Consider the following 26,892-nt stretch of genomic DNA (forward strand, 5'->3'; position numbering starts at 1 on the left):
TTCTTCTGTGTATTCTTGCCACCTTTTATTTATATCTTCTGCTTCTGTTAGGTCCATACTGTTTCTGTCCTTTATTGGGCCCATCTTTGCATGAAATATTCCCTTGGTATCTCTAATTTTCTTGAAGAAATCTTCAGTTTTTCCCATTCTATTGTTTTCCTCTATTTCTTTGCACTGATCATTGAAGAAAGCTTCCTTACCTCTCCTTTCTATTCTTTGGAACTCTGCATTCAGATGGGTATATCTTTCCTTTTCTCTTTTGCCTTTAGCTTCTCTTCTTTTCTCAGCTATTTGAAAGGCTTCCTCAGACAACCATTTTGGCTTTTTGCCTTTCTTTTTCTTGGGGATGGTCTTAATCATTGCTTCCTGTACAACGTCATGAGCCTCCATCCATAGTTCTTCAGGCACTTTGTGTATCAGATCTAAGCCCTTGAATCTATTTGTGACTTCCACTGTATAATCATAAAAGATTTGATTTAGATCCTACCTGAATAGTCTAGTGGTTTTCCCTACTTTCTTCAATTCAAGGCTGAATTTGGCAATAAGGAGTTCATGATCTTAGCCACAATTAGCTCCCATCTTGTTTTTGCTGACTGTATAGAGTTTTTCCATCTTTGGCTGCAAAGAATATAATCAATCTGGTTTCGGTTTTGACCATCTGGTGATGTCCATATGTAGAGTTGTCTCTTGTGTTGTTGGAAGAGGGTGTTTGCTATGACCAGTGTGTTCTCTTGGCAAAACTCTGTTAACTTTTGCCCTGCTTCATTTTGTACTCCAAGGCCAAATTTGCCTGTTACTCCAAGTATCTCTTGACTTCCCACTTTTTTTTTTTTTTTTGTCCTTCCAGACAGGTGGTTCTAACAAAGTCTTAACCACTAGCAGGCATAACGTTCATCCATATATTTACTAGTCTTCATTGGATATAAGCACTGGGGAGAGTTTGTGTTTGATGTCACTGATTCAGTAACTAAATTAAGTGGATATAAATTCTGCTCTCAATAAATTTACAGTCTAATGAGAAAGAAATGCATTATTAGACAATTACAAAACAATACAGTAATAGACAGTAACAACAAAAATGCAATAAAAGATGGCTTTTTTTGAGAAGTTGATAAGATGTCACAAAGTAATGATAAGCCTTAAAGGAGAGAGAAAAAAAAAAAAAAGAAATCAGAGTTAAAACTTACAAAAGGGACAAAACAAAATGTGTGATACTTTATTGTAAACTATTTGCATCACAAGATAATCTTTTGATGCATTAACAAGGAATTGCTCATATTGGAGGACAAACAATATCCTGAACAAGTATTATTTTGGATCTTCTATAGAGCTCTGAAATCTGAATTAACCTCAAATGCTATACAGAGTGGATCAAAAAACAAGGCCCAATTATATATTGTTTACTAGAAACTTACTTTCAATATAGACACATATAGATTAAAAGTATAAGAATGCAAAGATAGACTATACTATCACTAATCAAAAGAAAGCAAGAGTAACTATATTAATTTTAGACACAGAAGACTTCAGAACAAAGAAAGTTATCAGAGATAGAGAGAGATGCTCTATACTGATAAAGCAGTCAATGGTCCAAGAAGAAACAATAGCCCTTGATGTGTATGTGCCTAATAGAGAACATCAAGCTGCACAAGACAAAAGGTGATGTAACTGCAAGAAGAAATGGAACAATCTATTATAATAACATAGTTGGAAAGTTTAATACCCTTCTACCAGAAATTGAGAGATCCAGCTGCACAAAATTAGTAAGGACATATTTGACCACAACAGCATTATCAACCAAATAGATTTAATTGACTTTGATATACTATTTTATCAAATAGCAGATTATACATTCTTCTTGCATGGAATATTCACAAAAACAGATCACCTTCTGGGGCATAAAACACACCTAAACAACTCAGAAGAACAGAATTATAGAATTATACAATATCAACCCTTAGAACAGAGTTAAATTAAACTAGACATCAATAACAGAAAGATTTCTGTAAGTTTTTTTTTTTTTTTAATGGAGAATACACTACACATTTCCAAGTACAATGAGTCTATGGTGCTATCTTGAAGAAAATTATAAAATATTTCTGAAGTAAACAAAATAGAACTCATTAAAATATGTAGAATGCAGCAAAAGCAGTTCTCATAGAGAAATTTTTAACATTGAATGCAAACACAAGAAAAGGAGAAAAATATAAAATCAAATCATCTAAGATTCCACCTTGAAAAACTAGAAGGGGAAGAGCAATTTAATTACAAAGCAGTAAAAGAAAGAAATAATAAAAATGAGAGTCAAAACCAGTGGAATTGAAAATAATAACAAAATATGAACAAGATCTAAATGAGAAAAGCTACAAAATGTTGATGATATATCAAAGTACTAAATGAGAAATATTCCATTTTCACAGATAGAAAGACTCATTATTGCCAGGAAGTAAGGTTGTCTGCACTTGATCTACAGCTTCAACTTTCCCAGTTAAAAATCCCAGGAAATTACTTTGTGAATATCGTCAAACTGATTTTAAAATTTATAACAAGAGGCAAAGGCCAGAATAGCCAACTCAATGTTAAGTGAGTAAAACAAAGTTGGGGAACTGACACCCAGACTTCAAGACTTACTATTAAGCTACAGTAATCAATACAATGTGATTTTTGTGATAGAAAAGATAAATAGATCAATGAAACAGTATAGAGAGCCCTGAAGTAAATTCACGTAAGTATAGTCAGGTGATCTTTGACAAAGGAACAAACAAAGGCAATACAATGGAGTAAAGATAGCATTTTCAACAAATTGTACTAGAACAAGAAATCCACATGCAAAAAAGTGAATCTAAACACAAACCTTACACCCTTTATAATAATTAATTCAAAGTATATCATTATCTAAATGCAAAACTATGAAACTCCTAGAAGAGAACATTAAGAAAGGTTATATGACTACTGGGTAGGACAATGGCTTTTTAGCTACCACATCAAAAGCATGATGCATGAAAAGAAAATAAATGATAAGCTGGACTTCATTAAATTTAAAACCTTTCACACCACAAAATACAATGTCAAGGAAATGAGAAGACAGGCCAAACCAGGAGAACATATCTGCAAAAGACATATCTAACAAAGAATTATTCTCCAAAAAACATTTGAAACAAAAATAACCTGATTAACAAATGGGCAAAGGACCTTAACAGATACCTCACCAAAGAAGATAGAGAGCTGGCAAGTAAGCATATATGAAAAGATGCTCAACATATCATCAGGGAAATACATATTAAAACGAGATACTACTACACACCTATTAAAATGGATAACAGCCAAATAGTGCCAAAACTGTGAAGGAAGAATTTTCATTCATTGCAATGATAATGCAAGATAGCACATTCCTTTTGGAAGACAGTTTATTAGTTTCTTATACAACTAGGCATACTCATACCATATGATCTGTATACATTCCTCAGTATTTAACCTAAGAGGCTGAAAACTTATCAACATCCTAGGTAAATATGATATCATTGTGTTATCATATCAACATGAAAACCTGAACCCAGTTGTCTATACAGATTTATTCATACTTATCAAAACTAGGAACCAATCATTAGGTCTTTCAGTAGATGAATGGATAAATAAACTGTGATACATTCAAATAATGGATATTATTCAGTACTTAAATGACATAAGCTATCAAGCCATGAAGGACATGGAGGAAATGCAAATGTATAATACTAAGTGAAGGAAGTCAACTTGGAAAGAATAAAAACTATATAATTCCAACTATATGACATTATGGAAAAAGCAAAACTAAGAAACTAGTGAAAACTTAGTGGTTGCCAGTGTTTAGGGGAAAGGCAGTGATGAATAGTTGGAACACAGAAAAATTTTGGGGCATGAAACTACTTCATGAGATATTATTTATATATGTATTGTACACCTTTCTAAGTGAACAATGAAAAGAAATAGAGAAAAATAGTAGAAAAAATGGAAAAGACTAGAGATCTCTTCAAGAAAATTAGAGATACCTATCTTTGATTTCATGCAAAGATAGGCACAATAAAGGACAGAAACAGCATACAACTAACAGAAGCAGAAGATATTAAGAAGAGGTGGCAGGAATACACAGAACTATACAAAACAAACAAACAAGAAAATGCTTAATGACCTGGATAACCAAGAGGGTGTGATCTCTCACATAGAGCCAGACATCCTGGAATGTGAAGTCAAGTGGGACTTAGGAAGAATTACTTTGAACAAAACTAGTGGTGGTGATGGAATTCTAGCTGAGCTATTTCAAATCCTATAAGATGATGCTGTTAAAGTGCTGCACTCAATATGCCAGCAAATTTGGAAAGCTCAGCAGTGGCCACAAGACTGGGAAAGGGCAGTTTTCATTCCAATCCCAAAGAAAGGCAATGCCAAGGAATGTTCAAACTACCATACAATTGTGCTCATTTCATATGCTAGCAAGGTAATGCTCAAAATCCTTTGAGCTTGGCCTCAATAGTACATGAACCAAGACCTTACATGTGTAAAAGTTAGCTTTAGAAAAGACAAAGGAATTAGAGATCAAATTGCAAACATTGACTGGATCATAGAAAAAGCAAGGGAATTCCAAAAAAAATCTGCTTCTGCTTCACTGACTAGGCTAAAGTCTTTAACTGTGTGGCTCACAACAAACTGTGGAATATTCTTAAAGAGATGGGAATACCAGATAACCTTACCTGTCTCCTGTGAAACCTGTATGCAGGTCAACAAGCAACAGTTAGAACTGGACAGGGAACAATGGACTGGTTCCAAATTGGGAAAGGAGTACGTCAAGGCTGCATATTGTCACTCTGCTTATTTGATTTATTTGCAGAGTACATTATGCAAAATGCCAGGCTGGATGACTTACAAGTTGGAATCAAGAATGCAGGGAGAAATATAAATAACCTCAGATATGCAGATGACACCAACCTTATGGCAGAAAGCAAAGATCAACTAAAGAGCCTCTGGATGAGGGTAAAAGAAGAGAGTGAAAAAGTTGACTTAAAACTCAACAGTCAATAAAGTAAGATCATGGCAGCCAGTCCCATCACTTCATGGCAAATAGATGGGGGGAAAAGTAGGAACAGTGACAGATTTTATTTTCCTGAGCTCAAAATCACTGTGGAGGGTGACTGCAACCATGGAATTAAAAGATGCTTGCTCCTTGGAAGAATGGCTATCACAAACCTAGACAGCATATTAAAAAAGCAGAGACATCAATTTGCCAACAAGGGTCCGTGTCGTCAAAGCTATAGTTTTTCTAGTAATCATGTATGGATGTGACTGTTGGACCATAAAGAAGACTGACTGCCAAAGAGTTGATACTTTTGGTGGTGTTAGAGAAAACTCTTGAGAGTCCCTTGGACAGCAAGGAGATCAAACCAGTCAATTCTAAAGGAAATCAACCCTGTATATTCACTGGAAGGACTGAAGCTGAAACTCCAATATTTTAGCCACCTGATGCAAAGAGCTGATTCATTGGAAAGGACCCTGATATTGGGAAAGATTGAGGGCAGAAGAAAGGGGCAACAAAGGATGAGATGGTTGGAATATCACCTACTCAAAGACATAAGTTTTAGCAAACTATGAGAGATAGTGAAGAACAGGGAAGCCCGCTGTGCTGCAGTTCATGGGGTCACAAAGAGTTGGACACAACTTAGTGACTGAACAACAAGACATGCACCTACCAAATAACCCAAGCATTCAACTTCTAGGTACTTAACTAGGACAAATAAAAATAAATTCCCACACAAAATGGGCATGATTGTTCACAAGAGCTTTGTATGCAGCAGCCAAAGTATAGAAACAATCCAAATGCTTTCTAGCAGAATAGATGGATTAACAAACTGTGTTTTATTCACACATTAGAAAACTGCTCAAAAAAAAAAAGGCAAAAGAAAGATACATAAGAAAACATGGATAAGGCTCAAAAATGGTATGCTGAGTAACAAGCAGCCAAACTAAAATGAATGCATACAGTACAGTTCCATTTATAAAACTTCCGTAACATATAAGTTGTAGTGATAAAACATAAATTAGAGATTACCTAGGGTTTAGGATCGAGAAAGGATGGATCATAAAAATACAGGAGGAAATCTCTGAGTGTGATGACAATAATTTCAGAGGTGTGTGCCTGTGTGTGTGCTGTCACATCCAACTCTTTGCCACACTATGAACTGTAGCTCACCAGAGACTGCTCTGTCCATGGGATTATCCAGGCAAGAACGCTGCAGTGGTTTGCCATTTCCTCCTCCAGGAGATCTTCCTGACCCAGGTATTAAACCCGCATCTCTGATATCTGCATTGGCAGGTGGATTCTTTACCACTGAGCCACCTGGGAATCCTCGTATATGTATACACATATATGTACATGTGTACACATATATGTATATGTATGCACACGTATATGTATATGTGTGCACATATGTGTGTATACACATATATGCATATGTCATGACTGATTAAATAGTACTCTTTTGATATTTTTATATTATTATACTTCAATTATACCTTAATAAATAGGAAAAATAGTCTCAAAGACTCTGACAAAAATGCATCTAGACTGGGAAAGATGGATAAATGTGAAAGTTGTTTCCATCTTATCATGCTGTTCTGTAGGAAAACTATGTCTACTAGCATACTATCTTTTTAAGTATGAACCTTGAAAAACATATGCAATTTAAAGGGACATGGGGACTTTCCTGAGGGTCCAATGCAGAGGAAATGAGTTCAACCCCAGTCTGGGAGGACTGCACATGTCACAGACCACAGAGCCCATCACCACTACTGAGGTTCCACTCAGAACCCATGAGTCACAACAATTGAGCCCATGGGCTGCAATTACTGAAACCCATGAGAAAGCCCAAGAGACCATGCCTTGCAACAAGAGAAGCCACCACAATGAGAAGCCTGCACACCCCAGTGAAGAGTAGCCCTGGCTCATCACAACTAGAGGAAGGCCAGGAACATCAATAAAGACCCAGTGCAGCCAAAAATAGTTAAAATAAGTACATTTAAGAAAAAAAAAAAATTCTTAGCAAGGAAAAAAGATATACAGAGAAGTCACAATCTGTCTAGTACTAGTACTTCAAGCACTTTACATGCATAAATTCAATTATTTAAAAATACAAAAGAGATTATATTACTGTTCTCATCTGAAGACTAAGAAATTAAAACTTACAAAAAGTAATTACACAGAGAAACATGATTAAACTATGTATTAGGATTCAAAATCAGATTTTTCTCATTCCAAAATCAATTCTTATATTTACTCTGCCATGCTAAAAGTATATAATCTGAATTATGGGTCTACATATTCATTTTGGCATTTTCATATAAACTAATTTCATCATACTTTAGAAAATATTTTTAGTTTTGCTTTTATCTATTTAATGCTGAATTCTAAAAACTCTGTAGATTGCAATTCATATATTGCACATTAGACTTTTTTTTCAGGTAAACAGCTGAAGTTACTTCAAAGTTTAGAATATGGTTTATGCATTAGATTGTTAATGTTTAATCAGAGAAAATAATGATAAATTTTGCTTCCAGTACCTCTGTCTTTGGTAGTTTACTAGATACCTCTTGGCTAGATATATCTGGTTAGTAGTGGTTGAAGACACATGGAAATATTTTAAGGAATCATTTTTATATATTTTGATTGTTGATACTATAATCAGCCTATGAAACATAGAGGTGCTTATTACATATTTTTTAATATGTAACATTAGGTTTAATTATTTATTTTCAAAAAAAAGAGAAGATTACTGTGATAGTCTGTAACTACACTTAAAAAACTCTAAACCAGACCCAGTAAGTATGAGTGTAGTATATGGAAAAGAAAGTGGAATATAATCTGTTTTTATATGCATGTTAGGGTAGGGGGAATAAAAAATAAAAATTAAATGACATTCACCTAGAAGTAAGTTCAGGTAAAAATAGAAGTCTCAATGGTATGAAAAAGAAATCTAATCAATGTGTGTGTGTGTGTGTGTGTGTGTGTTAGTCGCTCAGTAATTTAGTTGCTCAGTGGTGTCCGACTCTTTGTGACCCCATGGACTGTGGAGCCAGCTCCTCTGTCCATGGAATCTCCAGGCAAGAATACTGGAGTGGTTGGCCATTCCCTTCTCCAGGTGATTTTCCTGTCCCAAATATGAATCCTGGGTCTTCTTCACTGCAGGTGAATTCTTTACAGTCTGAGTCACCAGGGAAGCCCAATCAATGTGTACATATATCAAATACTGTCTTTCAGAAACAGTAAATTTTGAGAACTAATGAATAAATATCAATATTATATATTTCCTCTTATATGTTTTAATTTATGGCAAAAGCAATCTACTCTTAATTTCCATTGTTTAACTTACACAAGCTCTGTGAATATGTACAGCAATAGATTAAACTAACATATGAAATGAAACCTTCAACTGATATATTTCTTCCATATTACTCATATGTTCTAGGAAAATAAGGTACTGTGTATTACAAAAATAGATTTAGCTTATGAAACTGATGTTCATAAACAGTTTAATTTTAAAATAGAATACTGTAAACCTAAAATTAAATTATTTATAATACTCATTCATTTAATAAATAAATATTCATTTATCATTTGTGTGCAATCAATGCATGATATTGAAATATCTGAGAGTTTATTATTACATATTGTCTGAATCAGTTTGTCATTAATTTAGTGTGATATAATGTATTAAAACATTTTGTTTAGAGTCAAAGACCTGGGTATATACTAATGCAGAAACTCAGAAACAAACAGAATCCCAAATAATCTGAAATGTCGCAAATAATAGTTCTATTTGAAATTATGCTATTGATTATATAACTAAGCACAGAAATGCAATATTCTACTGGCCCTCTGAATTTCCACTGTGGTTTCTGAAAACACATACTATGCGTGCATACATATCTCTATATACGTATCAGCAGAATGCAGCAAATGTATTTCCATGTAAAACTTGTCTATTAAACCATAATATATTATACAGCTTTACTTTGTTACACTTTGAAAACTAAGTTATTCAAAAATGGTATAAAAACAATCATCAGTAATGACTGAATAGCTCAGGAGTGCACCCCTTCATGGAGTCAAATGTGTTTGTTCCATTAATAATTGAATAAATGAAAATTAAAGCAAGAGTTACCAGATACAATGACGGAAGGGTCAAATAAATAATGTGATTATCATACCTGGCCAATTATAATTGGAAAGGAGCTTTTAACCATTACCTTCACATTGAAATAGTGATTTTTTAAAATATAGTTTGTCTTTTGGAGTATCTCTATTTTACCTTGGAAACACACACAAACACACACACACACACACACACACACACAAATCTGACTTGTACATTTCATTAACTTAATCTCTGAGAGAAGGAAGTGAAGAAAATGTTCTTTTCTCCAAAGAAAACAATGCAAAGTACTAAGAGGAAAGCCATTTGCCTTTCCCAAGAGAATAGCATGCCAGTGTTTAAATCAACCAATCTCTATTAAAGTTTCCCAGGTTTTATAGTCACCACTGTCTACTCATTCTCTTACTGAACAATAGAAAGCATCACTGCTATACACACAGGGGAAGAAAGTAGGTCACCCTTTAAAGTTTACAACTTTGCTTTATAGCATATATGGATTGTTACTATTATTAACTCTACTCATCTGAATTAATAATCTTCAGAAAAATAAAGTTTGATTTATTTTACCTCAAAAACTTCTTCATCCAAAATCCTTGTCCCGAAAACCATAATTCCATTGGTGTCAACGATTGCTTTCTCACTTCTGTCAAGTGGTTTTGTAGTTTTCTTCTTACAATCAACAATCATTGTCACAGTTTTCTTCTCCACACTGATTGCTACCCGGTGCCACCTTAAAAAGCCAAATAATTCTGTATGTTCCAAAGATGTTGTCAAACCATTATTCATGTGAGAGTACAATGTATTTTAAATTATACAAGTGATCTTAAATTATACAAAATGTAGGCTTATTTATTAATCAATCAGTTAACAAGTGGCTACTTAGTATCCAGAGCAGTGGTAAGTACTCAAAGTCACACAGCCATGTAAATGCACAGCAGATTTGGCTGTCTGTGCTGATAAGGAAGTGCCCATCCTCTGCTTCACCTTGTGTTGAAACAATAGCTTGATCTCACCATGTCCTCATGAGGGTATTTGATAGAGATTAGGGGTGGGATATGGGATAAGTAATAGTTTCTATGTACATAAATGCTTTCTTCCAATGTGGAATTTCACTTAGAATTCTACTTGAGAGATCCCCTGATATAGGCTCTAAAAGGGTATGTCTACTAATTGAATGAATGCTCCATCTGGAGCATTTGAACATTTAATTGTAAGACACAATGTGCTTCTCTGTCTTTATTCGCATTTATTTCAAGTGCTTTCGTTTTCTTTTTCCATTTTAATTTCAAGACAGTTATATTTCAGTATTGTGGGCAGGATCCAAGACTGAGACACAATATCTCTCCTTTCCAGAGTTGGCAGGAAGTAAAGAAAGCATAGTCAATGCATGTGTGGAGTGAGACTCTCAATTCACTCTGAAGCTACTGCTCCAGCTAACTCAGGGCAGGGATGACAGGCTTTGCAGTGGGGGTGGGGATGGGGTGGGGTGGGGATGGGGTGGGATGGGCAGGGGCGGGGGGGGGGGGGCGGGTAGGAGTGGAGATGTGGCCAGTCCTTTGGAAATACAAATACCCTAATCAAAATCACAAAATGGTGGGTTTTATTAACAGTATCTTGTGCTAACATAAACAACTAAATGAAGCTCACTTGGATTTTGCAAACCACTCTTATTTTTCCAAATGAAAAGTGCTAAATTAATATTCCAGAAGTTTCTAGGACTATATCCATAAAATAAAGTACCCAAAGAGTTGCAGGAGCCTCTCAAAAATCTGTTTCATGTGACTTGGCATGACTACTGATGAGGACCAAGTATATTTCCATATACACTTAATCTTTGTTCTTTCCATAGTAATTTCAGCTAGCATAGGCATCTGCTTGGTTTGAATTGCACAAAGATTTATATTAGGAGGCACTTAATACTGTGAGAGTAAAATTTACACATGTTTCTGCCAAGAAGCCTGTGTCTTCAATTAAACCCTCTCCACTACTGCGGGCATGTGCTTTTCATTAACATAAAATAAAAATGATTTCTTTCAATTGTTGAAAGTTGATTAGGACTCTAAACTGGAATTTTGTTGAATTAATTTAAGGTCTGATAATAATATGTCATAATCATGGTGTCACAATGTTCAAAATACTAAATTAGCCTTAAATTTTGGAAACATTCTTAATTATCCTCTTTCTGTCATACTACACACTCATATCATCAGGAAATCTGTCAATCCTGTATTCACAGGATATTCAGGATTCAAATCTCACAATTTTGACCAGGTAACCATGTCTCTTTCCTAGACTCCTAACTGGTCACTGCTCCCACTCTGATGCAACCAGAGTGGCCATTTTAAAATATGAGTCATATCAAGTTTCTCTCTAGCTAAAAGCTAACCTGATACTCCCAGTAAAAGCCAAAGTCCTAACTCTGCCTAACCGTGCCTCTCTTCCATCTCATGTCCACATTTCTGCTTTCTGATTCACAGTACTCCAGCCACACTTCTGCCTCTTTCTTGTTCCTTTCACCTAATTCACTTTGCCAGGAATGCTCTTCCTCCATAATCCCCCATGCTCACTCCCTGGCTTCTAAGGTCTTTGCTCAAGGCAACCATGCCAAAGAGGACTGCTGTATTTAAAAAATAAAATTTAAAAAATTTAAAAAATAAAAAACTGAAAAAAAAAACAATCTATAACAGTATACCCTACACTTCTTACTCTGATGTATTTTCACTCATAGAATTATCATCACTTTTCATATTAAGGATAACGATGTAAATTACTTGGGAAAGCCCAGTTTTTTCTTGGGTTTGAGAGGCAGTTTTTCCATGGTTCTGACAACGGTAATCTGATCTGAACAGCTATTTCTTTCTTATGTCTATAATCAAATGTTATATTTGTGATAAATCTCTTTAGTAGCCTAAATTCAGCAATAAAATATCAAGTACATTTAAGAAACATTTATTTGTCTTTAGCAGCTCCTGAAATGATAGGGAGCAAAACAATATTAAACAGTATTCACAATACAGAATTCAGCATGATTTTCTTAAGAGAGTGGCTGTTATTGGACAGTCTGACTACCTGAGTTCAAACCTCATCTTTGCCACTTTACAAATGCAAATTACTTAAACTCCCAGTACCTCACTTCCCTTATCTGTAAAATGGGTTTATTAATATTATTTTCTTCAAAGAGTTGTGAAAAATTAAATGTTAACTTGCATAAGGTGTTCACAACAGTATACAGCACATATTGAGTATTATATAAAACTTCCTATGATTGTCAATATTAATATTATTGGTGCATGCATGCATGCTAAGTCACTTCAGTCGTGTCCAACTCTTTGAAACCCTGTGAACTGTAGCCCACCAGGCTCCTCTGTCCATGGAATTCTCCAGGTAAGAATACTGGAGTGGGTTAACAGCCCTCCTGCAGGGGATCTTTCCAATTCAGGGATCGAACCCTAGTCTCTTTTGTCTCCAGCATTGGCAGACGGGTTCTTTACCGCTAGCTCCATCTAAGGAAGTCAAATTAGATCATTCTTTAGCTCAAAACGTCTACAGTGACTTCATATTTACCCGCAATAAAATCCAAAATGTTTACAATCACCTATAATCCAATGTATTATGGACTTCCCTGGTGGCTCATTAAAAAAGAATCCTCCTGCCAATGCAGGAGATGTGGGTTTCATCCCTGGGTCAGAGTGAGTGAGTAAAGTCGCTCAGTCGTGTCCGACTCTTAAGATCCCCTAAAGAAGAAAATGGCAACCCACTCCAGTGTTCTTGTCTGGGAAATCCCATGGACAGAGGAGCCTGGCCATCTACATGGGGCTGCAAAAGAGTCAGATAGGACTTACTGACCAAACAACAACACAGTGTTACACCATTTGCCCTCCCACTGCTTCTCCATCCTCAACCAACGTTTCACTCTGTTCCTGCCACACTGGCATCCTTGATGTTGCTTAGGCCAAATCAGTCACAGCCAGAATCAGAGGCTGTGCATTTGTTTTTCCTTCATGTGGAATACTATCCTTTTAATTATTAGCAGTGGCATGCATCCTACCACCTTTGCATGTCACCTTCTTAGTAAGACTATCCCTGACCTCACTCCTTAAAACTGTACTCCCCACCATCATCCCCTAGTCTTTTCATTGCTATATTTCTCCCTGTCACTTATCACCATCTGATAAACTATTCATTAGTAATTTTTTATCATTCACTGCTTGTCTACCCAGATTGTAAACTATGTAAGATTAGGTATTTTATTGTTTTGTTCATTTCTGCATCACCACTCCCTAGAAAAGCTGCATCACACTTTATAAATATTTGTTGAATGACCAAATGAAGGAACTGCTTTCCACACCATTAAAACATTGGATTATTGTGTTACTTACTTTCCATCTGCAATGTTAACAGTTCTAAAAAGGGGATAGTCTTCTGGGGCAGGTTTTCCAGTGTGGTCTTCATACAGGAAAACAGGTGATCTCCCAACCTCAACACCAACTTGCTGAATACCATGCTCATTATATATAGATAAAAGGAAAGACTGAATTCCTTTCTTGGGTTTTATTGTAAATAATATTGAAAAGTCTTCTGGAAAAGCTCCCCCTGAAAGCAGAATGCCAAAGAGTCAGAAATTCCAAACTATTCCTGGATCACCCTATTATTTTTGAGCTTACCAATATGGTCTTAACCAGTAACCAAATTTCAAACAGTAATAACGATACTGACTTAAAAACCAGTGGGGAAGGGATTCTATTAATCTTTGTCTGTAATAATTGTTGAAGCTGTATTCAAACTTCGCCGTCACTCATGTAAAGCACAAGGATTATGTAAAATTGGATGCATAGTTAGGAAACAAGATCTTGGTGCCAATTCAATATCAAACACACAAGAAGCACTTTTAGAACACTTAAGATGAAATTCTGGTGTACACTTTGTATTTTCTGCCTTTGTCTAATCTGTGCTCTTTATCCTCTTTTTAAAGAGGCATTGTAAGGACACAACATATGATGGTACTCTTTTAGTCATCTCTTCAAAAGCTAAAGATTTTCTGAGCAGTTTTTTCTATCACACATGAAGTTTCACTAATAAAAAGCTTATGTCATTAAATCAAAACTCTTATATATTTGGTTAATTTGATTCTAAATTTAGGAGGGTTAGTTTTTTTTCTTTTCCCTCTCATCATCATATCCCAAATATCCAACATGGGGTCAGATCTACATAAGTTCTTAGTAAGCATTTATTAAATAAATATATAAATTAAATAGTACCACAATATATCTCAGATATTTAAACAATGACTATTGTGTATTTTTTTTTAACTAAAAACACTGCATATAAATTTTTGGGTTCTATTTTTCAAAAATAAGTTTACATATATATTTTATTTAATCCTTTTACTACTCTGGGACATAAGTAAACTAGGTATTATTATTTGAAGGATGAGCTTATTTAAATTAAAATTTTTACATATGCAAAACTGGTGTATATGTGCATACATAAGCCAGCACCAAGAAATTCCATATTCAGTCCATCTATTACATACATGATTATGTATGGTCGTATGAAATAATAGAAATACTACAAATATGAATGCCATGAATTCAAATTCAGAAGACTATAGGAGACTTTAAGTTTTAATTTGAAGAATTTATAGAAGTGAGAGGGATACTTATACATAAAGATATTCAGTTCAGTTTAGTTCGGTTCAGTCGCTCAGTCATGTCCGACTCTTTGCGACCCCATGAATCGCAGCATGCCAAGTCAATTAATTAGAATACTATTTATAATAATAAAACATTAAAATTGCCTGCAGTGGTTGGGACTGGTTAAATAAAATTTTAAAATATTAATATAGTGGAATTCTATGCAGCCACTTAAAATAATGTAGTGGGAAGATGTATTATGAAATGGAATTAATTAAAATGCTATGGAAAGCAAATTAGACTATGTCACAAAGAAGTCAATTAATGTTACCTATTTGGTTCTAATCTACCTAAAATCTAGATACTCTAGAATCTAGATAGATGCCTCCAAATAAATAATGTCTACTTAAAATTCTTAATTTTAATCTTTAAAATAATTTACCAATAAAACTTCACTGGATCACAAATAGATCATAAAAACCTTGCTTTCATTGCAATTTATACACATACACAAACACACACACAGAGTAAGAATTTTGTTTGATATGATTTGTGCCACAGAGATATACAATTTTATATTTATGAAAATCAATAGAAGAAAAATGATCATGTATATAGAATGGAAAGATAATAAAACACATCAATTAACAAAAACATCTTTTAGCTTCTTCTACTACAAATAAAAATATAAGTAATATAGCCTAAAATTGAGGAAGCTCAATAACAAAGTTTTTTCTTCAAATGATTAAATCAAAATGTTGTTGAGAATTATAGAACTTCTTTCCCTGAATACCTCAATTTTCAAATACGTTCTGTATTCAAAAAAATGATGCCAAAATAGTATGAGTTGGAGAAAACAATATTTTCTCATTTTTGCAAAAATTATTTAATAAAGCACATTTACAAAAAGAGGAATTTCAGGAAATAGTATATTCATGTAAGACTTAATAAGTTGTAGCAAATATTAATCATCCCATGTATGTAATACAGCTTTTGAAAATTGTCAAATTCTAATTATAGCAATGAGTAAAATCTTTCAATTATAGAAGCATTTCTCAATTTAAAATTAAGCAATAATATTTTAATTGTAATCTTTAACTTATGACCTTTAAAAAATAAATTCTAAAAAATCATGACTCAATATCAAAATGTCCACAATATAACCTAGACACTTATTTAGATTCCTCCCTATAAGATGCTAATCAAATTTGTTTCAACCAACTAAGTCTATCAGAGATAATTCATTGCAAAGTAAGTTCAATAACACAAATTCAACCACTTAAGATGTGAAATTTTATCTAAATAGTAGTGATCAGTATATATGATATAGAAAAAAATGTGTAATTTTGCAACTTAGTATGTTTTAAAATGTATAAACACAAACTAAGAATAAAGTATCCTCTCTATTAAATGATTATTGTTAGAGGAAAAAAAATGTTACCACCTTTAAGTGTGTATACATAAATCCTAGATGAGTAATAATCACTCAGAAGAGTATATCAGATTCAAAAACGATTCCCTAAATTGGCTTTTAACATCAATAGATATTGCATCCATGAATACATTTGATATTAAAAAAGCACAATAACTACTATTTGGGTTTAATTTTTAACTTGTGATCCATATATTTCCATGCAGAATATGTCTCCCTTTAAATAAAATCTCTTTCTGTAGTAACTTAGTGGTTGGTAGAGTTTTTAAAATCATGTGTGAAGGTAATTTTGCATAATGGGAAAAGCCCACTTTTGTCTAAAAAGAGCCCCCAAACTATCTCTCAGCTTTAAGTCATCCATGGGTTCTGTGACTGTATTCAAATATTTCACATTTCTAACACCTAATCCATTACTTGGGTTGAAATATTCTTCTTTCCAGGTGGTTATGAACATAAAGTTCACTATACACAACGTTTCTAGTACTATGTCTGTCCCACAGCAGGTGTTCTAAACAGACCAGGTAAAATTTGCAAATTACAGCATCTATTCAGGTCACAGGAACAGAGTTCTCAGGTATTTAAATTTAAGGTCTCAAATTGGGACTTTGGAGGACATATACCTTAACTCAACAGAACATTACAATGACAATCTGAAAACACTTCCCCCAGCCCTAATGTTGAAGTTTCCAATACTACTGCTTACTTCATTCATTAGCAAAGAAGTTGTTACTTTGTGTTTTCATAATGAAAGGAAAAGTATTTCAAATAAATTTCCCAAGATTTTTCACTATTTTAATAAAGAATACTACTCACATATTCACCTCCAATTTTTTAATGGTGAAAGTGTTGTTGGCAATTTTTATTAAATGCTCTTTTGTATTAATTGACAGGAAGCTACCCTATCTTCCAGGAAGGTAACCCTATAATCACTTGCATGCAGAAAGAGATATAGATGTCTCTTCCTATCTGAATTATTCATTATTAAAATCACATACCTAAGACACAATGTTTTGAGAAGAGGGGGAAATGATTATTCTGTTAACTGACATAGAAGGACCTCCTAGAAGTACACGTTGTGCTCTTTTTTCAAGAATAAACAACAGAAATAATCAAATTAATCAAAATAACTACAACACCAGAAGGCAGAAAAACTGATCCTGAGATGATGAGCCACATATAAAAAATTATAGACCAACTTCTTGAGTACCTCTAAAGCTTTTCCATTAATCTATTTTACTCTCTGCCTCTCTCTTGAAAATTACCATCCTTTTCCTATTTCAGCATTAGAGTGCAAATAAAGAGAAAAGCAGCTTAATTTTTACCATTTACAACTTTCAATTTGATTTGAAAAATATTTCATGAATTTAATTTTTCATTTTAAGTCAGGAAAAAGTGTGCATTTTATCTTTATATTTGCATTTTGTTATTTTTTGTCCACCACAAATTTGCATTTTTCAAGACAGGAAATATTTGGAAGAATCAATGATTTAGCAAAATAAATCTATGTACAAAAATACTTTAAAATGTACTTTCTTGAAAAATATGCTATTTTGCTTTGTAAATTTTTAGTCCTTTGATTTATAATTTTTCTATCAATAGAGAAGTTTTATGTAAAAATAGGGAACTTGAGTTCCTTCACATGAGGACAGTAGAGGATAATATGAAGAATTTAAAGGATAAATTGTTTCTGAAAAGATCCAAAAAGACCAAAAAGGAATACTTGATAAGACAATATTGGCCTTGGCAATTAAACAAACCCTGCATTAAATATTGACCTTCTGTAATATGGGTTAAGTCAGAGTCTCAGTGAAATTCAGTTTCTTTTTCTGTTAAATAGGAACCAGGCTACTCAACCTAGTGAAGATGTAAGAGAAAAACAATGGATATGTATCCAATAACAAGCAAGCACTCATAATAATGTACTTACTAAGAAAATATGATACTCAGAAATTGTCATTCACTACTCCCTTTCCCTACATTATCATGACTTCTAGACAATTAATACCAGGTCATTTAGTGCTTTCAAGGACAGGAAAAAAAAATTCACCAAGTATTTTTCAAACCATTATGAAAAATCCCCCCATAATTGTGCATTATGTAGCATGATAAAAAGGAATAATAATAGTTATCAAAGCAGCAGTAGTCACAGTAATAAAAAGAACATACCTGAAAATAATTGTTTCGTTGGGGCACTAAGTTGTGCTTGCTTTGAAACTCTGTAAGCAGTATCTGAATCTTTTGAATTCTTTCTGTTTGTGCAAAAGCCGGTTGTTTTTGATATTCCCTCTGGAGAATTGTGAAAATCTAGAGCTTTTAGTACATCAACTGGAGCAGCTGAAAAATACGTTAAAAATAGGGAAAAGTAATTGAACAAATAATCTAATAAAAATGAGTTATTTTTTAAACAGAGGAAATTGTATCCTACTTCTCAAATCTATGTATCACCTGCCATGCTTCCTTAACACTAAGTTGGGGGGCTGAGAAGAGGAGGAACAGGTAAAATATAAACTGCAACATTCTCAAACACAAAATATCTCAATCAGAAATTAAATTACGGAAAAGCAAAACATATTGAAAAAGCCAGCATTTGTACATATCCCATTAATTTCTAATCAACATACTATATTCAACTATTCATAATTTAAAGAAGTGATTATAAAGATTCAAATTCACAATGAATGTTATATATAAGCATTGTAAAATGTGCAGCTCCTAAGCCATACTGAATGCCCAATGATAAGTTAAAAGCTGTTTAAAAGAATACCTAACAAAATATAATGCCCTTGCTTTGAATGTTTTCCTATGAAAGTCCCTGGAGATACTAAGGTGTTTTTGTTTTTTGTTTTTTTTCCTTTTTATGTAGCCTCAGGGTGCCTAGAATAGGCTGTTTGTTGGCAGAAACATAAATTTCCCAAATCCAATCCATTTCAGCTACCTCCTGCTACTAACCTTAAACTTCCCCTTTGTAAGTGTAATCCTTTAGATAAACTTTATGTTTCAAATGGCTTCATGGACCATAATTCACATTCCATGCAATTCACCCAATCAAAGTATAAAATCTGTTCGTTGTGGTACATTGCCAACAGCAAAGGCGAAAAGGAAAGATACCCATTTGAATGCAGAGTTCCAAAGAATAGCAAGGAAAGATAAGAAAGCCTTCCTCAGGGATCAATGTAAAGAAATAGAGGAAAACAATAGAATTGAAAAGACTAGAGATCTCTTCAAGAAAATTAGAGATACCAAAGGTAAATTTCATGCAAAGATGGGTTCAATAAAGGACAGAAATGGTATGGGACTTAAGAGAAACAGAAGATATTAAAAAGACGTGGCAAGAATACACAGAACTGTACAAAAAAGATCTTCACAACCCAGATAATCATGATGGTGTGATCACTCATCTAGAGCCAGTCATCCTGGAATATGAAGTCAAGTGGGCCTTAGGAAGCATCACTACGAACAAAGCTAGTGGAGGTGACGGAATTCCAGTTGAGCTATTTCAAATCCCAAAAGATGATGCTGTGAAAGTGCTACACACAATACATCAGCAAATTTGGAAAACTCAGCATTGGCCACAGGACTGGGAAAGGTCAGTTTTCATTCCAATCCCAAAGGAAGGCAATGCCAAAGAATGCTCAAACTACTGCACAATTGCACTCATCTCACACGTTAGTAAAGTAATGCTCAAAATTCTCCAAGCCAGGCTTCAGCAATACATGAACCGTGAACTTCCAGATGTTCAAGCTGGTTTTAGAAAAGGCAGAAGAACCAGAAATCAAATTGCCAACATCCGCTGGATCATCGAAAAAGTGAGGGTTTCAGAAAAGTATCTATCTATTTCTGCTTTATTGACTAGGCCAAAGCCTTTGACTGTGTGGATCACTATAAACTGTGGGAAATTCTGAAAGAGATGGGAATACCAGACCACCTGACCTGCCTCTTGAGAAACCTGTATGCAGGTCAGGAAGCAACAGTTAGAACTGGACATGGAACAGACTGGTTCCAAATAGGAAAAGGAGTATGTCAAGGTTGTATATTGTCACCCTGCTTATTTAACTTATATGCAGAGTACATCATGAGAAACGCTGGGCTGCAGGAAGCAGAAGCTAGAATCAAGATTGCTGGGACAAATATCAATAACCTCAGATATGCAGATGACACCACCCTTATGGCAGAAAGTGAAGAAGAACTAAAGAGTCTCTTGATGAAAGTGAAAGTGGAGAGTGAAAAAGTTGGCTTAAAGCTCAACATTCAGAAAACGAAGATCATGGCATCAGGTCCCATCACTTCACAGCAAATAGATGGGGATATAGTGGAAACAGTGGCTGACTTTATTTTGGGGGACTCCAAAGTCATTGCAGATGGTGATTGCAGCCATGAAATTAAACGACGCTTACTCCTTGGAAGGAAAGTTATGACCAACCTAGACAGGATATTCAAAAGCAGAGACATTACTTTGCCAACAAAGGTCCGTCTAGTTAAGGTTATGGTTTCTCCAATGGTCATGTATGGATGTGAGAGTTGGACTATAAAGAAAGATGAGCACTGAATAATTGATGCTTTTGAACTGTGGTGTTGGAGAAGACTCTTGAGAGTCCCTTGGACTGCAAGGAGATCCAACTAGTCCATCCTAAAGGAGATCAGTCCTGGGTGTTCATTAGAAGGACTGATGTTGAAGCTGAAACTGCAATATTTTGGCCACCTGATGAGAAGAGCTGACTCATTGGAAAAGACCCTGATGCTGGGAAAGATTGAGCACAGGAGAAGGAGACAACAGAGGATGAGATGACTGGATGGCATCACTGACTCAATGGACATGAGTTTGGGTGAACTCCGGGAGTTGGTGATGGACAGGAAGGCCTGGCATGCTGCGGTTCATGGGGTCGTGAAAAGTCAGACATGACTGAGTGACTGAACTGAACTGAACCGTGCTATATTGTATTTATACTAATGTTCCCTGATGGCTCAATGGTAAAGAATCAGCCTATCAATGCAGGAGACTTGGGTTTGATCCCTGGTTGGGGAGATTCTCCGGAGAAGGAAATGGCAACTCATTCCAGTATTCTTGATTAGGAAATAGCATGGACAGAGGAGCCTGGTGGGCTACAGTCCATGGGGTCACAAAAGAGCTGGATACAACAGTGAATAAACAACTTCATTTACTATTCATTCTTTAAATTGTTGTAAAATATGTACAACATAAATTTTTGCCATTTTAACCATTTTAAAGTGTACAATTTAATAGCATAATTAAATTCACAATGTTATGCAATCATCAATACTATTTCCAAAACTTCTTTAGCCCAAACTGAAGCTGTTTAACCATTAAGCAATAAGTCTCTATTCCTCTCCTAGGCCCAGGCACTGGTTACTGATAATTTACTCTCCATTTCTATGAACTTTGCTATTCTAGAAATTTCAAATAATTGGCCCCATATAATATCTCTAAAAATACTAAACATAGAAGTATCCCATGACCAAACAATGCCATTCTTAGGTATATACTTAAGTGAATTGAAAGTCGGAATTTAAAAAAGACATCTGTATGTGAATGTTCATTGCAACATTATTCACAATAATGAAAAAGTGAAAACAAACCAAGATTCCATTAATATGTGGATAGATTCACAAAATGTGATATATACATATAATAGAATGTGATTCAACCAGAAAAGGAATGAAGTTCTAATACATGCTACCACATGGGACCTTTGAAACACAATACTGCATGAAATAAACCAGATATAAAAGGACAAATGATTTTTTAGACTCATCAAAACATGATTCAGGTGGTGTAAACATTGTTATAAAAACAGACCTGGGAATCCATATTACTCAATATACTCATATTCATTGACTTTCTATGTTTAATCAAAAATAATCAAAATAAATAATAATAATAAATAATCAAAAATAAAACTATTCATATAAGGCTATATTTGGCCAATCTATCACTGAGCATGTCTGAGGCTGCAAGTATATAGATTTTATTTAATTAATTAGACTACAAATATTTAGATTCTACTTAAGGAAGCACTAAACATGCCCCAATAATTATGTGGGAGGTAGTATCTATTGTTCTATAGAGATGCACTCAGTATTCTTTCATTCAGAAGGAAAAGAGATCACATTTGGTTGAAAGTGAGACCAATATTACTCATGTGAAAAGTTTCAGTTGTTAAAAAAAATAAATTGTTATCAAATTTCAAATACACTGGATTTTATAAGTACACTGTTTGGGGAGGACTTAAAATGAAAATGGGACTGCTTGCAAACCAGTTAATAACATCACCATGATTTATCACACTACACAAAGTAGAGAGTGACCTGCAACACAGTGGTGCTCTTTGAAAATTACAATTTCAATTAACATTTTTAGCATTAACTAGTGTCAGTTATAGAATGTATGAATGGATGACTGAATGAGTGCATGAGAGATGTGCATTTGGTCATTTTCTTAGTTAATTAAGTTTTGGGGATATTAACTTCTATATGCACAATCATGTTGAATGAAGCTTTATATAATTTGTCTTTTATGTTATAAGAAATGTCCTTCCCTTTAATAATAACGACCACCTATTTCATCAAGCTTTTGAATGAAAATAACACATGAACCAGTAGAGAACACATTAACCAGTAGAGTGCACATTGTTCCAAATTTTTAAAAAGAAGAAAAATACAATGAAAATCAGAATATTGAAGGATCAAATATAGCCCTCTTTAATTCAGCCTTGGAATATTTAAAAGAATAACATCCAATAACAATTTTGGCTAAGTTCTGCTATAAATGGGCATTCTTTAAGGCCAGTACAATACCTGACTATTTTTACATTCTTCTTTTCTCTTACCATAAAAATGAGAAAATAATAACTATATTAGCTTCCATGTCCAAAGAACCTAACATGGGACAGTAACTGGATTAAACTCTTCCTAGGTTAATTAACCCTCACAAATTTTGCAGGCCATGTGTTCTTATCCCTACTATGCAGATGAAGGAACTTAGAACCAGAACACAAATTAAGGTGTTTGTGCAAAATCAAACATAGGTTCATTCCACTCTCTGCTATAGCCCATAAACAAGCATACTGTGAAAAGAAACTTAAAACATAAATATATTAAAATCATCTTGAGCCGGTCCATTGATTCCTAAGGTTTATATTAGATTTAAATTAAATGCAGTTCATGCTTCAGGGTATAAATTACTCTGAAGGAAACTGTTTCTAAGAGCACAGCATCTTATCTGCTTATTTTATCTTATCTTCTTGCACTAAAGCCATTAGCAAAAGTACATGCCAATAGGGTAAAGACTTCAGGATTGACATGAACACAGCTATGAAGGCTGCAATTCTTTCCTGAAGAAAAGGGTGCAGCCTCACAGTCACAGTCTCACCTGCACATCAGTAAATAATACATAAAATAGACCACAAATCTCCTTTCCTCCAAACTATCTCTTAACAGGATGACCTTTTCCAACAGCACAGATTTTGTCACATTTGTTAGCTCCTACTTTGAAAGCAATATGATAAAACACCCTCCCTCTACAGGATTCTATCTAAGGGCTCCATTTTTCAAGCTTAAATAGGCTTCTATGTAGAGACATACGATATGAAATAATAATTCACTCTAAAAATAGGGATATATAATAAAGATTGTAAATAATTTTTCCTAAAAAGTCATATAAAGTTACAAAAATGTAAAATTCAGTTGAAAGTGAACTTGCTCAGTCGTGTCTGACTCTTTGCGACCCCATGGACTGTAGCCTACCAGGCTTCTCTGTTCATGGGAATTTTCAGGCAAGAGTACTGGAGTGGGTTGCCATTTCCTTCTCCAAAAATTCAGTTAATCAGGTCTTAAAGATGTTTCCTCTGAAGTAAACTAAGTAATAAATTAAGACACTTATTTGCCTCATTTTATACCACAATTATAGCATTTAACAAATTCTCATAACATAGGTTCTATGGACTTATATATATATACACATGCATAGATGGGAGAAAAGAGTCCACATTTTATTAACTGAACTTCAAATGTTTAAAGATTAAAAGCAGTAGTTTATTATAGCTTAACTTGATACATCTAAAAAAATTATGATTTCAATGTTCAAAGAAATTCTTAACTGTCCCTAATATTTTAATTGTTTCTATTTCACCAATTCTCATGGCGCAGATCATGATTAGTATTTCGTATGTACCCAATCAGCATGATACTTTGTTCAATAATATTTTTCCTGTTTTTTTTAGTGTACACTTTTTTCTTTATTAAATGAGAAAATAAGATAGCAGACCCAGTGCATTACTACAATAGTCACTTAACCTGTTTCAATGACTTGTATCATCTATCTGCATAGCACAGCTTGAGTGAGCTTCCAAAATTCCCATGCAAGTCACTGTGCTTAAATTGCTTCAGAGAACCCCACCAACTTCCAGGTGGTTTGCACAAACCTTGAATATAAAATCTTAACAATGTGGACACACCCCTTACTCTTCCAGTCTGATGCTACTGCATCTCCACCTTTTATCTCATTCCCCCTTAATGCCTTTCTCACTCAGATTTCTCCCCATACTGAACTCAGACTTCACAGACTATTCACTACATTTTTTCTCCAGTCTTTGAGCTTTTCTAAATCCTATTCTAAGGAAAAATTAGTATATAACTGATGTGCAGCTTTTTCCCAAAGGCATTCTCTAGTTGAGTTAGATGTACCTCTATCGTAGTACTTTCTACACTTGGTTTTAATTATTTGCCTACACTTATATATCTGGAGGAAGCACAAGCTGGAATCAAGATTGCTGGGAGAAATATCAATAACCTCAGGTATGCAGATGACACCACCCTTATGGCAGAAAGTGAAGAGGAGCTAAAGAGCCTCTTGATGAAAGTAAAAGAGGAGAGTGAAAAAGTTGGCTTAAAGCTCAACATTCAGTAAGCTAAGATCATGGCATCCAGTCCCCTCACTTCATGGCAAATAGATGGGGAAACAGTGTCAGACTTTATTTTTAGGGGTTCCAAAATCACTTCAGATGGTGATTGCAGCCATGAAATTAAAAGACGCTTACTCCTTGTAAGGAAAGTTATGACCAACCTAGACAGCATATTCATAAGCAGAGACATTGCCAACAAAGGTCCATCTAGTCAAGGCTATGGTTTTTCCAGTGGTCATGTATGATGTGAGAGTTGGACTATAAAGAAAGCTGAGTGACGAAGAATTGATGCTTTTGAACTGTGGTGTTGGAAAAGACTCTTGAGAGTCCCTTGGACTGTAAGGACATCCAGCTAGTCCATCCTAAAGGAGATCAGTCCTGGGTGTTCATTGGAAGGACTGATGTTGAAGCTAAAACTTCAATACTTTGGCCACCTGATGTGCAAAGCTGACTCATTGGAAAAGACCCTGATGCTGGGAATGATTGAGTGCAGGAGGAGAAGGGGACGACAGAGGAGGAGAAGGGGACGACAGAGAATGAGATGGTTGGATGGCATCACCAACTCAATGGACAGGGTTTGGGTGGACTCTGGGAATTGGAGATGGACAGAGAGGCCTGGCGTGCTACGGTTCATGGAGTTGCAACAAGTCACACATGACTGAGTGACTGAACTGAACTGATTTGCCTACTGGGTTTCCCAGGTGGCACTAGTGGTAAAAAAAATCTGCCTGCCAATGCAGGAGATCTAAGAGACCCAAGTTTGATCCCTGGATTGGGAAGATTCCCCTGGAAAAGGAAATTGCAACCTACTCCAGTATTCTTGCCTGGAGAATCCCATGGACAGAGGAGCCTGGTAGACTACAGTCCACAGGATCTGACATGACTGAGCAACAGAGGACACACACACTTGCCTGTTACTTACTTGCCTGCCCTTTTCCAAAACTAGAAGAGAACAAGTATACATACATACACACACACAAACACCCATATACTATATAAAATATTATATAATATAAAACACACTAAGGTGAAACATATAGAAGCAACTTCCTCTGAAGCCCAAAGGGCTTCCTTGTCTTGAAACAAAAATTTGTGAGGGCCTAGTATGTCTTACCTCTTGTGTTCTGTTGATCTCTTTAACACCTCCACTCGCCCATTAGACTATCTCAGGTCTTTATTCCTTCCTCCTTGGTGCCTCCAGTGTCTGCTCAGATTACAGTTCTAAGGTCATACAAATGCTTTGACTGTTTAGTCTCTAATCCCTCCTTTTTTTTTTTCACATACTCCCTTGAGCAGTAAGTAGTCCATAGCAGCACTGCAGTGTTGGAGCACCGGGCTGGTTTGAATCCCACCTCCAGCACTTAGCATCTGTTTTATTTGGACATATTACTTTGCTGCTTTGTACCTCAGGTTCAACATCTGTCAAATTAGAATAATACAAATATCTACCTGAAACAGTTTTTGTGAGAACTGACTTGATAGTTGAAATAATACTAGGAAAAGTATGCTTCTGTATTAAGACCTCCTTGTTGCCTATTTTTCTCTGGTATGTGAAGAATGCTTTTAGATGGTTGAAAATAAAAGAAGCTTAAAATTTTATGACACATGAAAATTACATGAAATTTAAATGTGTGTCCATAAGTAAGGTTTATATTGTACATACAGCTGCAGCTATTCATTAATTTATTGTCTGTAACTGCTTTTGCACTACAAGGATAGAGCTTTGTAGCTGA

General features: G+C 34.8%; 1 protein-coding gene across 1 annotated transcript in view; it reads right to left on the bottom strand.

Annotated features, from left to right (window-relative positions):
• Positions 1-26,892, bottom strand: part of COL11A1 (collagen type XI alpha 1 chain) — a 231,805-nt gene that overhangs the window by 183,812 nt on the left and 21,101 nt on the right. The window contains exons 2-4 of the mRNA XM_069599057.1: positions 18,408-18,575; positions 13,556-13,769; positions 9,744-9,906 (exon numbers count right to left, since the gene is read on the bottom strand). Coding sequence (XP_069455158.1) covers positions 9,744-9,906; positions 13,556-13,769; positions 18,408-18,575 — 545 coding nt within the window. The remainder of the gene's footprint in view (positions 1-9,743; positions 9,907-13,555; positions 13,770-18,407; positions 18,576-26,892) is intronic.

Source organism: Ovis canadensis, chromosome 1 (assembly GCF_042477335.2).
Source record: "Ovis canadensis isolate MfBH-ARS-UI-01 breed Bighorn chromosome 1, ARS-UI_OviCan_v2, whole genome shotgun sequence".
In the NCBI taxonomy this organism is placed as follows: Eukaryota; Metazoa; Chordata; class Mammalia; order Artiodactyla; family Bovidae; genus Ovis; species Ovis canadensis.